The sequence below is a fragment of the Haemaphysalis longicornis genome, unplaced genomic scaffold (genome assembly GCF_048455015.1).
Source record: "Haemaphysalis longicornis isolate Haplotype H1 unplaced genomic scaffold, Haemaphysalis longicornis Haplotype H1 scaffold_9, whole genome shotgun sequence".
NCBI classification, from domain to species: Eukaryota; Metazoa; Arthropoda; class Arachnida; order Ixodida; family Ixodidae; genus Haemaphysalis; species Haemaphysalis longicornis.
Genome location: NW_027526460.1, coordinates 155,298,782 through 155,312,045, shown reverse-complemented (window position 1 = coordinate 155,312,045; position 13,264 = coordinate 155,298,782). Strand labels below are relative to the sequence as shown.

Here is a 13,264-nt window from a genome sequence, read left to right as displayed (position 1 = left end):
CCGTGACGCCGCCGTCAGGCGGCGTCACGCGCCTAAACAGGGCTTTCGAAAAGACCACCGCATACCCTGGTTGGGGTTGAACCGAGGTCCCAATCGTTACGAAGCAACACGGGCAGCGTGCTTTGTATGCGAAGTGATGGGGGTGATATTTGCGCTGCGCTGTTGCTACGGAAGCTGCCATTGCTAGGCCACAAATACGCATGCAGTCACATAAGATAAAACAATACGACATAATAAATCCTATAGTCCATTTCCAGACTGTCGTCCCGGGAGCGGCCAGGTTGGCCGCCGTGACGTCATTCGGCATGGCTCGCGGAGGTCGTGACGTCGACAAAAGGTCACGTGACAGTTTGTCAGGTGACTAACCGTCCAGAGCGAGCGAGCGAATGAGAAAAAGAGAGAGAGTTTTTTCTCTTTTTTTTTTCTTGTTTTTGTCGTTTCGTGGTTTCGGGCGTCGCGTTCGTGCGTTGCGGTCGATCGTTCCGAGCGCGCGGCTGGCCTTGCGCGCCGGGAAGGTGACGCCCATATGTGATAGTTATTAACCTTACCTGTTCCTGCATCTGGCTCTCCATGCTCCTTCGAGGCTCACATGTGGTGTTGGTTATGTTTCTCCCGTCCTGTTCCTAGCTAAAAGCGCTCGGCACAACGCACGCGCATGGAGCTTTCACATGTGGTGATTGTTTACTTTAATTCTGGAAAGGAATCCCTCAAAATAAAGTCAACACAAAAATGTTTTTGCTCTTGTGTAGTCCTGTTGAGTCCTTCCGTATACCGGAGCGCAGAACGCGCACGTTCAGTCCACCGCAAGAACTCGCATTTGCACGCTGGTCTTCGACGACATGCAACGATGAGCGACTCTGCTGATCGGCAGAAAATTGTTTTGGAGAAGTACTTGCAAGGGCTGCACCAAGAAGACGGCTACTGGCATGGCTACTTGAAGTCAAATGATGAGGTTCAGCATTTTGAAAGGTCCTTTTCTGCTGTGAACGTTAAGTACTCCGTGCGAACGTCAAAAGATGCCAGCAATTGCTCGCGCAAAGGTAAGCATAATTCATGGACTTGCCTCTGGCCTAGTACTTGCCGCAGTTTAAAGTACGTCCGACGAAACCCAAATTGCAAAGTAGAGTTTCACGCGACGGAGCTTTTACCATTGAATATTTTGGGTTACGTAAATCCGGCGAGTGGTTCGATCAGCGCCAAGGTATACGTAAGCGGCTGAACGATCACAGTTCGCATCCGCAGACCGCTCCCGCCAGTGCAACTGCATGTCGTAGCTGCTAGGCTGTTCGCACAATCACGACACAACCCCTTCCCGCTGATAATCAAGCGGCTGTCTTCATTGCCGGGTGCTGACAGCGATTTATCGTGCACGTTAATTGTTCACGCCAATACAGATAGGCGGCTGTATACACAAGCGGGAAGGGGTTGTGCCGCACTTGCGGGAACGTACGGACACCCTAGCAGACAACTGCACTTGCAGGTCCGTTAAGCGCATGCGAACTGCATCTATATTCTCGCTCATTTCGCAGCCTTCTACCCTGATAAAGCGCTGATCGACCCGCCAGTCGATGCTCGGGCGACATTATTAAAAAATCGGCGGCTGTGCGTGTATCAGACGCGTAATTCACAGTGAATGCATCCACGACCAGCGGAACCTGAAACTGAAATTAAATTGACGTTCTAAATTAGTAGAGTCGACGCCCTTTGTAATCAAAACTAACTAAACATCCACAGCTGGTCAAAAATAATCCCGAGCCCTCCACTAATCCACGCCTCATAGTCCAGCTGTAACTTCAGCACGTTAAACCCTTGGTTAAACTGCACAATCAATCAATCAATCTCGGCAAGAGCTGCCCGCCAAAAGAACTATGGTTTTCTTTTGTGTGTTCAATATAGCAAGAAGTACATGTGCATTCATATAAACAAATGTTCCAAACTTCGATTTAAAAAATTACATATATATGTATGTATGTATATAAAATTAGAACGCACATACTGCAGAAACTTTTTCTTTAATTGCCAACTGACGTGAAACCCACAGAAGGGTCAGGTTTCAACAATAATTTGTTGATGATGCACAGACGTAAAGCAGCAACATACGCATTTTTTTAATTGTAGCATAGCACGTAACTTTACTTTGGCTCCGTCAGCCGTTAACTTTTTTGTTTTCACTTGACCACATCAACGTCACTTTAATTTCCGTTTCTGGTTCCTTGCCGTGGCTCTAAAATTTTTACAGTGGAACATGTCGGACACAACTGCAATTTCATTTTCAGGTTACGTCTGCAGACGTAACTCAAAATATTGGGTTAAAGTTCCCTCAGATGTAACAATTTAATTTTCATTATGGGTCCCGTCAAAACTCCATAGACACTAGCTACGCTTAAATGAAGGGTCTTTCATAAACTTTTCATAAATAATCTATGGTAAGACTGTTTGAAGGGTAAGAATGAGCAAACTGTTTGGCTAATACCATGCACAATTTTCAACGTTAACGTGTCCCCTTTTAGAGACCACATTATATGACTATCGGCACTTACTTTTAGATAGCTTTTTTACTTTTAGAGAGCTTAAAATATAATTTATTAGCCTTATCGAAGTACTCGCTCATTACTTCAAAGTGAGAGGTTGTTTTCTTATAAACAAAAAATGAGGCTTTTAAAAACTATTTTGCTCTTTCTTTTCAGGCAACGTGGTTTTCTCTATGATCCACTGTGGCCGTCGAATATCAGTTGACAACATACCATTCCGTGTGGTCAAGCAAACTGCTAAAGTATGCATCTTCGGAGTGGAATACTACAAGAAAACTGAGCAGCAAAAGGACAAGGCATGTATATTACATACTAATGAATGTGAAAATTTCCTGCACCCTCATTTGTGCCGGTTCCACTCAAAGCCTAATTCATACATGGTGAAACAAAACAAGTGAACTCAGTGGCATGACTTTTCGAGTAACAAGTAGTCACAACAAGCCATACCCACGACTGCCTACCAGCTCGCCACCACTCTAAGGCTTTCATGTTCAACTTGGCATAAATGCTTTGCTACTCCAGCGTTGTTCCCACATTCACCCTTTTGTGTATAAGCTTGGTTTACCGAGGCAGCAAAACGGCAAAACCATGTACAAAATCGGTTCTCTTGTCGCTTGTTGCCGCATGAACAAGGTTAGCAGGCTGCTTTTAAAAGTCAGAGTGGTTTCAACAGGGAAGAGGGAGAGCAGTCGCATTGGTTTGGACATTTCGGTTCTTTGCATTGGGCTAGTGTAGCAGCAGTTGGCGCAAACGCAAAAGAAAAAAGGACGATATGAATGAGAGTATGTGATTTCACCAAGCTTACCCACTGGTGCACAGGTCACCAGTGATCCACCACACAATGGCAGTGCTCACAATACTGGCATATTTATTGGGAAGCAATTGAGCACTAATGCTTTCACATTCAATAAATCGTAGAGAGTGCTTACGTGTCCAAGTTGTGCTAACGAAAAAGTAACAAAAAAAAATCTTTGGGAGCATTGAAGCCTTTTGCTCCCTTTTTTTTGTGCACTAGGTCACAGGATGCCACACTGAACATATTTGGGTACTGGTTCTTTGCCACATTAGTGCATCACGAATAAAAATATATCTCTCTCTTGAATTTACAGGGCTCAACAGCTACAGACTGGCCTAAAGAAGTCTTCCAGAAGAAGAGAATCCTGCTCCAAGGGACAAAGAAAAAAGGGTGCACAGCAACCCTACATTTCAAGCATGTAGAACTTTATCCCGACTTCAAGGTAATTGTGCGCAATTGTTGGTGTAAAAATTTCAGCCGAGGTGTTTCGATCTTTCACACACAACTATCTTTTTTCTCTTTCAATGTTTGCTTTCATAAGTTCGACTTGTAACGGTTACCTGCCAATTGTTTGGATCTGAACAAGGAAAGTTAGATGCAAGCATTTTTATATAACTAATCTCTCAGAATGAGATGTAAAAGCTTGGTTAAGAGCTGCACATACACAGCCTACAAGTAAGTAAATGTAAAAGTTTTTTCTAAATTATGAGGCGCCTAAAATGTTCACTTCCAAATAATTGTGCATAGTGCAATCATTTGTTCCTTGCTCAATGAATTTTATAGCTTCCTTAAGATGCTAGTTATCAAAGTTTCTTTATGATGTAATTCTCCTAATTGGATCCAGCTGCACAAGAGCTAAAATTACTCAGCATCTGTTGCATTACATTTCATCACTTGCAACTTGTTCCAGATAACATGTATTATACCCATTTCATACATAACTGTGTTTCATAGCATGTCGTCATAACTGTTTCAAACACCATTTTTTTACTGGTATTGCAGTCTAGTTTACACCTTCTATTTGAATGATATGTTGATTTCACTTATTCGTTTTGTTGGTCAGCACGGCTACCTTTACCTCTGCAATAATGTAAATGGCTCTTACAAGTTCTCTGAAAAAAAACATTTTGCTGCAGGCTTCTATAGTAATCTGAGAAACTTAACTTCTACTGACTGAATAGTGCTAGCACATTATGTAATCTTTTTTGCATTCATAGCCCAGTGCCCATGAGATGAAAGCCATTGTTATTGATGTATACGTTATAATCCGTAATGCCTAATTTTCAGGCGGACATACCACAGCCATGTGGCCGAAATAAGGAAGAGAGGCTCAAGTCGGACAAGGCCAGACAGCTGAACGAGGCACTGCAAGCAAAGCAGGCAGTAAGCACTGAATGCAGGGTATACGTTGCAGTTTCTGACTTGGACTCTCATTGCAATCATGGTTTCGATGAAATTGAAGCCTTCAGCCAGGGTGTAAAGAAGGACATTGCGGAGAGGACTGAAATGCTTGTGAGGGAAGGAATTACATCTGTGCCAGATGTGAAAAAGTGCCTTCTTTACTATGTGCGTGATGTGCTTTTCTCAGGAAAAGAAAAGCCTGATACCAGTAGCAGGGCATTCTACCCTACAAACAGAGATGTGAGCAACCACATTCAGGCAGTCCTGAGGAAAGACCGCTTCAGCACGACAGACCAAGAGAATGCTGGCGACTTAGTTAAAAAAATCAGCAGCGAGCAACCAGACAGCTTTGTCCTCTACCGCCCATACAGGGCACGCAGCTGCGTAACCAGTACTGAATCGGAGAATGTGGAAGAAGTTGTCGCCAGTGAGTGTGAGGAAACACTGCTTTTCTGTTTTCAGTCCAAGTTTATGAACACCATGCTCTTAAAGTACGGCAGTGCAGTTGTACGTTTAGATGCAACGCACAAAACGAGTGATTATGCGTTGCCTTTGTTTCTTCTGGTTGTCAAGACGCCATCAGGGTACGCAGCTGCTGGCACTTTTATAGTGCAGTTTGAAACATCTTTCTGCATTGCTGAAGCCCTGAACATTTTCAAACAGTGGGGCAACAACTTTTCCCCACAGTACTGGATGGTGGACTACAGCAATGCAGAAATCAGTGCCATCCGGCAGGTGTTTGTGAACAGCAGGGTAACGATCTGTGATTTTCACAGAATACAGGCATGGCAAAGGTGGCTCCGAAGAAAAGAAAATAACATTTCTCATCCAGAGCATGCCCTGCAGCTAATGAAACGCCTGGGCAGTGCTTTAAATGAGGGCGAGTTTGAGAAGGCACTTAAAGACCTTGTTAGCTCAGAGTACTGGAACAACGAAAAATTTCGCAGCTACTTTCAAACGGTGTGGCTAGGTGTGAAGGAGCTGTGGGTAATGTTTCATAGACTTGAATTCGACGTTGTTCTAACGACAAATAACGGCATTGAAGCCCAAAACAGGGTGCTCAAGGCCCACTATGTCAAAAGTGCGAGTGGAAAGCGGTCACTGACGTCTCTGATCGCAGCAGTTGTTTGTGGCTACCTTCCTGACAACGAGTCGACAATGAGGCAGTCATCACTGTACAGACAGTACAACGACGCTGTCCCCGCATTTCTTCACAACCGGCCCCACAGCTTTATTAGGCACATGCTCAGGCGGCTTGTAAATGCACAGGAGTATACACGCTCTGACATTAGGGAACTGCCTACTGAAGGTGCGTTTGCTGTTCAGTCGGAAAGAGACGACGATGAAGCGCACACAGTTGAGTTCTGCAAGCCTCTATGCACTTGCCCTGACTTTGCCAAGCACAAATACCCATGCAAGCACTTCTGTGCTGTTTTCAAGCACATTAGTGGGTGGTCGTTTGCATCTCTCCCAGATAGTTACCGTAATCGGCCCGAAATTACTTTGGGCAGCTGTCCACCATCAGATACATCCTCTGATGTTCTTGATCTCGCAGAGCTGCCTGTTTCTGAGGCCCCTCAGCAGGCTCTGCATTCCGAGAGAGAAGCTCTAGGAAATCCGGCAGCATCAGTGCTGCGAAAAGCCATAGCTGAAGAATGGGAAAAGTGCAGCTCCCTTCTTCATTACTGTCATGACGTTGATGCACTGTTGGACACCAAGAAAATGGTTGAATCAGCGTTTCGTAGGTTAGCTGAATGTGTGCCACACAGTTCAGGTCTTCAAATTCGAGGCTCACCAACGAAAGGATGCTCATCTTTGAAACCCCTTCCAAAGCGGAAACGCCTATAGTGCACTATCCTTTTACTGTAGGTTAGCTGACTTGCGAGTGGTGTATGAACTCTTTCCAAGTTGTCCACAAAATGCTTTGCACTCAAAAGGCCATGAAAGTAAAATACAAGTTGTGAAAGATTTGGTGTTTTACAGTGCCTCCAGCACTTGTCAGGCAGCAAACAATGCCTTATTCACTGAGAAATTAAACAATTTAAGTCTAAATTTTCTCCCGGTGCATTGCGTGTTTTGCGACATCAGCGATACATATTTACGGTAGGTTCCTAAAACAAAAGTGTGAGTTGACTAAGCTTGCTGCAAACGGCGAGACGTGTCATTTGTTGGCTTTATTTACCGTCCACGTTCCTATGTGGCACAATGATACCGCGCAAAGACAGCTGTCCACACTCGCTTTGTTTTTGACCGGATGTGTACCTGGCTTATTTTTGTACAGTTCATAGTAATCGTTTCGTGAAACACTGGTTATGCTCGACAGAGTTACGTAAGCGGCGATGTAGCTTATGCCAGTTAACAGTGTCGTGTCAGACAAGCCCATTGTGCTCGACGGCTCCGCAGCTTCGGCCAGCATTGTGCGTACCGTTAGCACTGGTGCTTTTAAGTTTATGTTTGTAGCTTTCATTGTTTATTTTATCATTCTTACCGCTATAAAAGGAATATGTACCAAACTTAGATGCAAATATCTCATTTTACAAGCTTACGACCCCTGTTGAATTTGTGTTGCACTTTGTCGGCATCAGCCAATCGCAACAAGCTGCTCATAATGCATCATACAGTGCGAAAAAGTAGCTAGGGTGTTGCATGCCTTTTCTGTTTTGCTTATTAATAGCTTATTTGAGTGAAGCTTGCGCCTAAAGTGATATCAGGGTTATTGTAATGAGGCACTTTTTCAAATAAACCAAACTTGCATTTTGTCTTCATGGCTTCTTTAATGTTACATTGACACTGAAATTTTGACACAGATATCCCGGGAGTGTGTTTTTTGCTGAACTAAACTCCCTGTTCTAAGGACAGTGAAGAGAGGCTTGCATGATATGTTCGTGCTCACTTGAGTTCAAAAAGGTTCCATCGGCGGGCTGTGTCATCAACTGATATGTATGTTGTTTTGGCGTCGTTACTGTATCTATGCCACATGCTAGTTTTTCAACTGCTTAAAAGGGTCACTTGAGAGAAATAAATTTCTCAACAAAGTACTGGTCTGTAGTATATGCTTAGCAGTCCTCAAATAATAGATATTTGTGTAATGTCCATGCTTTGTTCAAGTTTATCAGAGTGGTGTTGCCTCCACGTGTGGCATACATGTAAGCTATACATTCTAATGTATTGGAATTTACCTGAATTCGTGCCTTTTGTATTTTGAGAACCAACTCTTCTCTTTACTGTTTTTCTAACTGACCATGGAACAACTTTTGTGGAGGCTTTGTGCAATGCCCGCGAGTTTTAATTTCACAGAGGTGCAGTGTCCTAGTATCTGTACAGCGAAGTGCAAGTGGTCTTGTGTTCTTTGATTTTTATTTTATTACTCCACATAGGATTGTTTACCTGTGTATATATTAGTCTGTCTTTCGGTGTTATTTAACTTTGAATATGTTTGTACACCCACATGTACCTGAGGCCTGCTCTCAAATAAATTGGTGTCTGCTCAACTATCCTGTCTCACAGATCTGTAGCATTGCTGAGTGCAGTTAAGTGGCTTAAAGCTACAGCTTAGACAGTCATTACCATTTGAATGCTTCACACTGTTAAGGCAGAATTACAGGTACAAACAAGCAGTCAGTCACATCACCAATAAACTACCTACCTGCAAGATATTGCACTTTTTGTAGTAAAATATTCTTTGGTTTTTCTCGTGTTTGAAGTGTACTTATTGAATTCTAATTTTACTTTCGCAGTTAATGGCCTTTTTGCACATGTGCTGATTTTATATTTTATAAATTTTGTTTTAAAAGCAGTTTCTCCAAAGCATGTGGGAAATGCTTGCTGTCATTCTAACTCTGCCTGATTAATGTAAAGTTGTGATGTACAGCAGCAGCAATTAAACATCACAACTGCATGCGCCATAATGCAAGCATAATGTTTGGTACAAAATTTCTTTACAGCAGTTGTTGCTGACACGCAAAAAAATATAAAGTTCCTTTCAGGCTTCGGTAACGGTTGCGACTAACGTTAGTGCAGTAGAAGTATGGCGGTTTCACAATTAATATGTAAAATTGGTTGCGAACTAGGAATACTCTTACTAACACTGCGAAACTATGCAAGTCATTACATTAACTTTGTTTTAGTGCGGCTTGAAATAAATTTGGAGAACAAAGAGCAGAATGCACATGGACACTTCAATCCCCAGAGGAGGATATATATCAAAAGGCGGGGGTAAGCGCAAAAGAGTTTAAGCGGAGGTTGTTCAGATAACATGCCTGAATTATAGCAGCTCTAAAAGGTCACTTGTAAAGTGGCCATTTAGTCCAGTGTAATTACTATATTTTTGTAAATCTGAAATTCGAAGCTGTTACTAGCTACAGAACCTACTTTTTCTCGGTCATAAAGCTAGGTTATGACGTCCTAGTAATTGGCAGAAGTCTAGCCTTTATGCTGGAATAGAATAAGTGCACGGGAGAGGGATGAAGTCAACAAGCGTCCCGCTGTCAACATGGTCTCCGTACCCTTTCACCACCTCCGGTGCCATCTTTCGTCCCCGCAACGCGCAGCATGTTACGCGAGTACCAGCTCCGTTGAGCGAAACATAACCGAACGCCAAAGCGATCGTAACTGCCAGCGCAACCGCGCGTTGCTTGCAGCGGCTGCCTGCAACAATCGCTGCCATGCAAGCATCGCACTTCACCGCCGAGTGCGCTGACATGAAGGGCGACAGCACAAATTAATCGGTACATATGACACAACACACCCTCCACTCGACCACATCTCAATTGCACATTTACCGCAAAAGCCGAGTGTGGTAAGACGTCGAGCTCTACGCTCCGATGCACACAATCGAACCTCACGTCGCCACATCACAGCACGGCGTTTGTTCGTGTGGTGATCTCTGGCACATTGTTGCATGTCATTACTGATGGCAACGTGACTTGTAGGATAGGTAGTGCAGAACTAGTGGTGGCAAACTTCGTCCTCGATTCTTCACGAGACGGATCGGTGTCGTCGAGGTCACCGTTTCGCCAACGAGGGCTCAGCACGCCGGCTTCACCCGTGAGCTCCCAGCACAGCACACAACGAGAATTCGAGCGTTTCCAGATTGACGCTGCACTTGGTTTAAATAACCGGCCTTGACAACGTAACACGCGGACAATGGGGCCTCAAACGCCGACCCGCCGACGCCCACGTAGAGAAAACGCGCATAAACAAAAAAAAAAAACGAAAACAAAAAAATGGCGAAACAATTTTGGTCACGTGACTTTTAATCTTGACGTCACGACCTCTGCGATCACGTGACAGAAAAAAAGAAAAAAAGAAAAATCACTCTCTTTTTCTCATCGCTCGCTTGCTCTGGACGGTTAGTCACCTGACAAACTGTCACGTGTCCTTTTATCGACGTCACAACCTCCGCGATCACGTGACAGGAGCAAGAGGGGGTCATGGAGGAAAGAATTTTCTTCCTCCATGGAGGGGGTGTAGGGGCGGTAGGGGCGATCGTCTGTGAAATGAGGCTCACGCGAACCGAGGTCCCAAGCGTTACGAAGCAACACGGGCAGCGTGCTTTGTATGCGAAGTGATGGGGGTGATATTTGCGCTGCGCTGTTGCTACGGAAGCTGCCATTGCTAGGCCACAAATACGCATGCAGTCACATAAGATAAAACAATACGACATAATAAATCCTATAGTCCATTTCCAGACTGTCGTCCCGGGAGCGGCCAGGTTGGCCGCCGTGACGTCATTCGGCATGGCTGGCCTTTTATACGGCGTTTCCCGCCTGAGCCATCGATGGCGCCCGTGCGCATCCCCGGGCGCCGGCGCGGCTTGGTGGGCGAATCTGACAATTTTTATGGAGTGTTGCAATGAATGGAGGATTGTTTTCCAGATCGGTAGAGTGTGGCAACGGGCCCAGATTTCTTAGTTACTATAAACTACGCATAAATGTTATTTGAACGCTGTTTTGATTGGCGTTTGTCGCGTCGTTTCCTGTTCACACGTTTTGTCCAAATAAAGCTGTCCAATGGCTTTCGTTTTTTTTCCTATTTTGATGTACTATGCTAGAGTAACATAATAAAAGTAACATAATAAAAACAAACATAAAAAGCTAACGTTTCCGGTCTACGCTAAAATGGTTGACTGTGGACGCACTACATTATAAATAGAAGGGCTGCAAAACAAACTAATCCCGCATGGATGTGGAGGTTGTATAGTACGTCTTTGCGGCTTCTTCATGTATCGACGTCGATGAAAAAGGTGCAGTGCTCAGTGTAATTGTTGTCAGCTGACTTACAGCTGACGCTGCCTGGTTTCTTTACCTGTTCCGCATTATCAGCTGTTGTCTGTTTGGTATCTGCTAACTTGCGGGTATGAAAACACACACGTTCAAAACTGACGTAGGCGCGTAGGGTGCACGAAAAAATCGCGTATGCGCGGCTGGTAACGTTGGCAGCGTTCGCGCGCAAATCGCGAAATTGTACTTAGCGCGTATACAGTAAAGTTTGTAAACGCTAAGATCGGGATTTAAAGTTTTGTTCACACATACAAATATTTCCCGACGTGGCATGTAAGGCTATGGATGTGAGTATTTTGGTATTTTTATAATAGCAATTGGTTATATTGGTATTTTATAATAGCAATATAATACAGTCGAACACGGATATATCGAACACGGGTATATCGAATTATTGTCTATATCGAACTCATGAATTATCCCTTTTAAAATTCTGTGGAAAAGTATAGGAATTCGTACGCTTTTATCGAACGGTATTTTTCCCGACATTGGGTATATCGAACACCGCACGAGCTGGAAGGTGCTCTTCGGCGGCCGCTGCACCCCCGATTTCCGCGGTCGCTTAGCGCCTTCGCCGAAACCCAACAGGAACAGAAGCCGGGGCGTCGGAGCGTCACGCTTGCCTTCTCATGGATAACTGCTCGGTCAACCAAACCACCTGCGAGCTCGACAACATCGAGCTCAAGTTTCTGCCTCCGAACACAACAGCCAGGCTGCAGCCTCTCGAGCGTCGTTCAAGGTTGGGTACAGGAGGTGACTCCTCGATATGCTTTTGATGAACCTCCGCATGGGCACCGAGCGCAAAGTTACCAGTTGGGGGCCATACACATGATGACGGGTGCCTGGAACAGCGTAAAGCAGAGCGTGGGCAACTGCTTCCGGAAGGCAGGCTTCGTGACGGCCGAACATTCGGAAGCTTGCGAAGACGGCGACGACGACGAATAGGGCATGGTCGACACGTTTCGCGAGCTGTCGTCCCTTTTCCCGGCTGCTGTTCCAGCCGGACTGTCTGCCGGCGACTTCGTGAACGCTGACAGCAATGTTAGGCTGTTGCGAGCGTCGGTGACGAGGATATCGTAGCTGCGGTTGCAGGAACCCAGGCTGATAGCTCGAGTGGCGAAGATCGTCCGGACGAGGATACGGCTACACGATCGTACTCCGCCGGTGAACTGGCGGCTGCGTTCAGCTTGATTCTACGTAGTTGCGGCGACATGGGAGGAAATGGGCTGTCACACCTGGATAGCCTCGAGACAGCGTCTTTAATTCCATGTACAGGACGAAGAAGCAGGCCAAGATGAGCGATTTCTTTTCACGCAAATAAAGCATCCTGTTGCGTCGTTAGTGCAGAATTAGTTGTCATTCTTGAATGCGCCGATCGGTAAGTGGTCGTCCGCCACAGGTGAGGTCTCAGAGCCATTATTTTTTATATCGAATTTTTCACATATCGAACTATTTCGCGACCCCTTTGGAGTTCGATATATCCGTGTTCGACTGTAGCAATTTATAATAACAAATGGTTTGGTAGCATTTGTGAGACAAAAAGTTTTGTACAGATCCTTACTGTTTTTTTTTCACATGCATTGGTGCATTAATGTTTGTCAGATTTGCGGCATGTTTTATTTCTAACCATGTATTCCGGGGATTGAATCGATACATAGGATATAATTACATAGTATTGAAGTGGCGAATGTTTGTTTTGGGCATCCTCAGTTGTGGATCTGCATCGGACTGCGCTAAAAATGTGGCGTTGGAATAATCTACTTCAACGACTTTCGCAGCGAAATGTATCGCTCAAGATTTCAGATACTGGTGTCTTCCAGAATGCCCTTCGCCACGTACGTGATGCTCGCTGAGGGCGCCAACAGAGCACACGTTCCGTGCCACAATTATAATCGATAAGGTTTAGGGGGGTGAAGGACCTTAGCGGCTCGGGCTGTCGGCGTCTCCTGTCACCATCGTCTCATGTGATCACGGTACTAAAACACCGGAACACTTCTTCTCCGACACCTCGTCGTTTTCCAACGCCTCGGGTTAGGACGCTTTGTGCTTTAAAGCCACGAGACGTTTATAGCAAAGGTGCATACCTCTACCCCCCACGATTTTATCTCTGTGGGCGAAAACGCCAAGGCACCAAGGCCTGAGGAGCTGAGCGCTCAGCATCGAAACCGCATTACACACTTCATCAGAACTTGGAAACCACATCATCCATCAAAACCGCATCATCTAAACCGCATCATGACCCTATACACTGCATG

The 13,264-nt window shown here is 45.0% G+C and overlaps 1 protein-coding gene across 1 annotated transcript; it reads left to right on the top strand.

Annotated features, from left to right (window-relative positions):
• Window positions 1-847: 847 nt before the first annotated feature.
• On the top strand, window positions 848-6,576 carry LOC144152457 (uncharacterized). The gene is made up of 5 exons (XM_077683721.1): window positions 848-1,040; window positions 2,688-2,827; window positions 3,641-3,769; window positions 4,615-4,799; window positions 5,805-6,576. The coding sequence occupies exons 1-5, from the start codon at window positions 848-850 to the stop codon at window positions 6,574-6,576; spliced, it is 1,419 nt and encodes a 472-aa protein (XP_077539847.1).
• The last annotated feature ends 6,688 nt before the right edge of the window (window positions 6,577-13,264 follow it).

Coding starts and splice junctions, on each gene's coding strand:
- LOC144152457 (XM_077683721.1), top strand. CDS start 848: ATGAGCGACTCTGCTGATCGGCAGAAAATTGTTTTGGAGAAGTACTTG. Junction 1,041..2,687: donor CAGCAATTGCTCGCGCAAAG/GTAAGCATAATT, acceptor CTTTCTTTTCAG/GCAACGTGGTTTTCTCTATG. Junction 2,828..3,640: donor CTGAGCAGCAAAAGGACAAG/GCATGTATATTA, acceptor TTGAATTTACAG/GGCTCAACAGCTACAGACTG.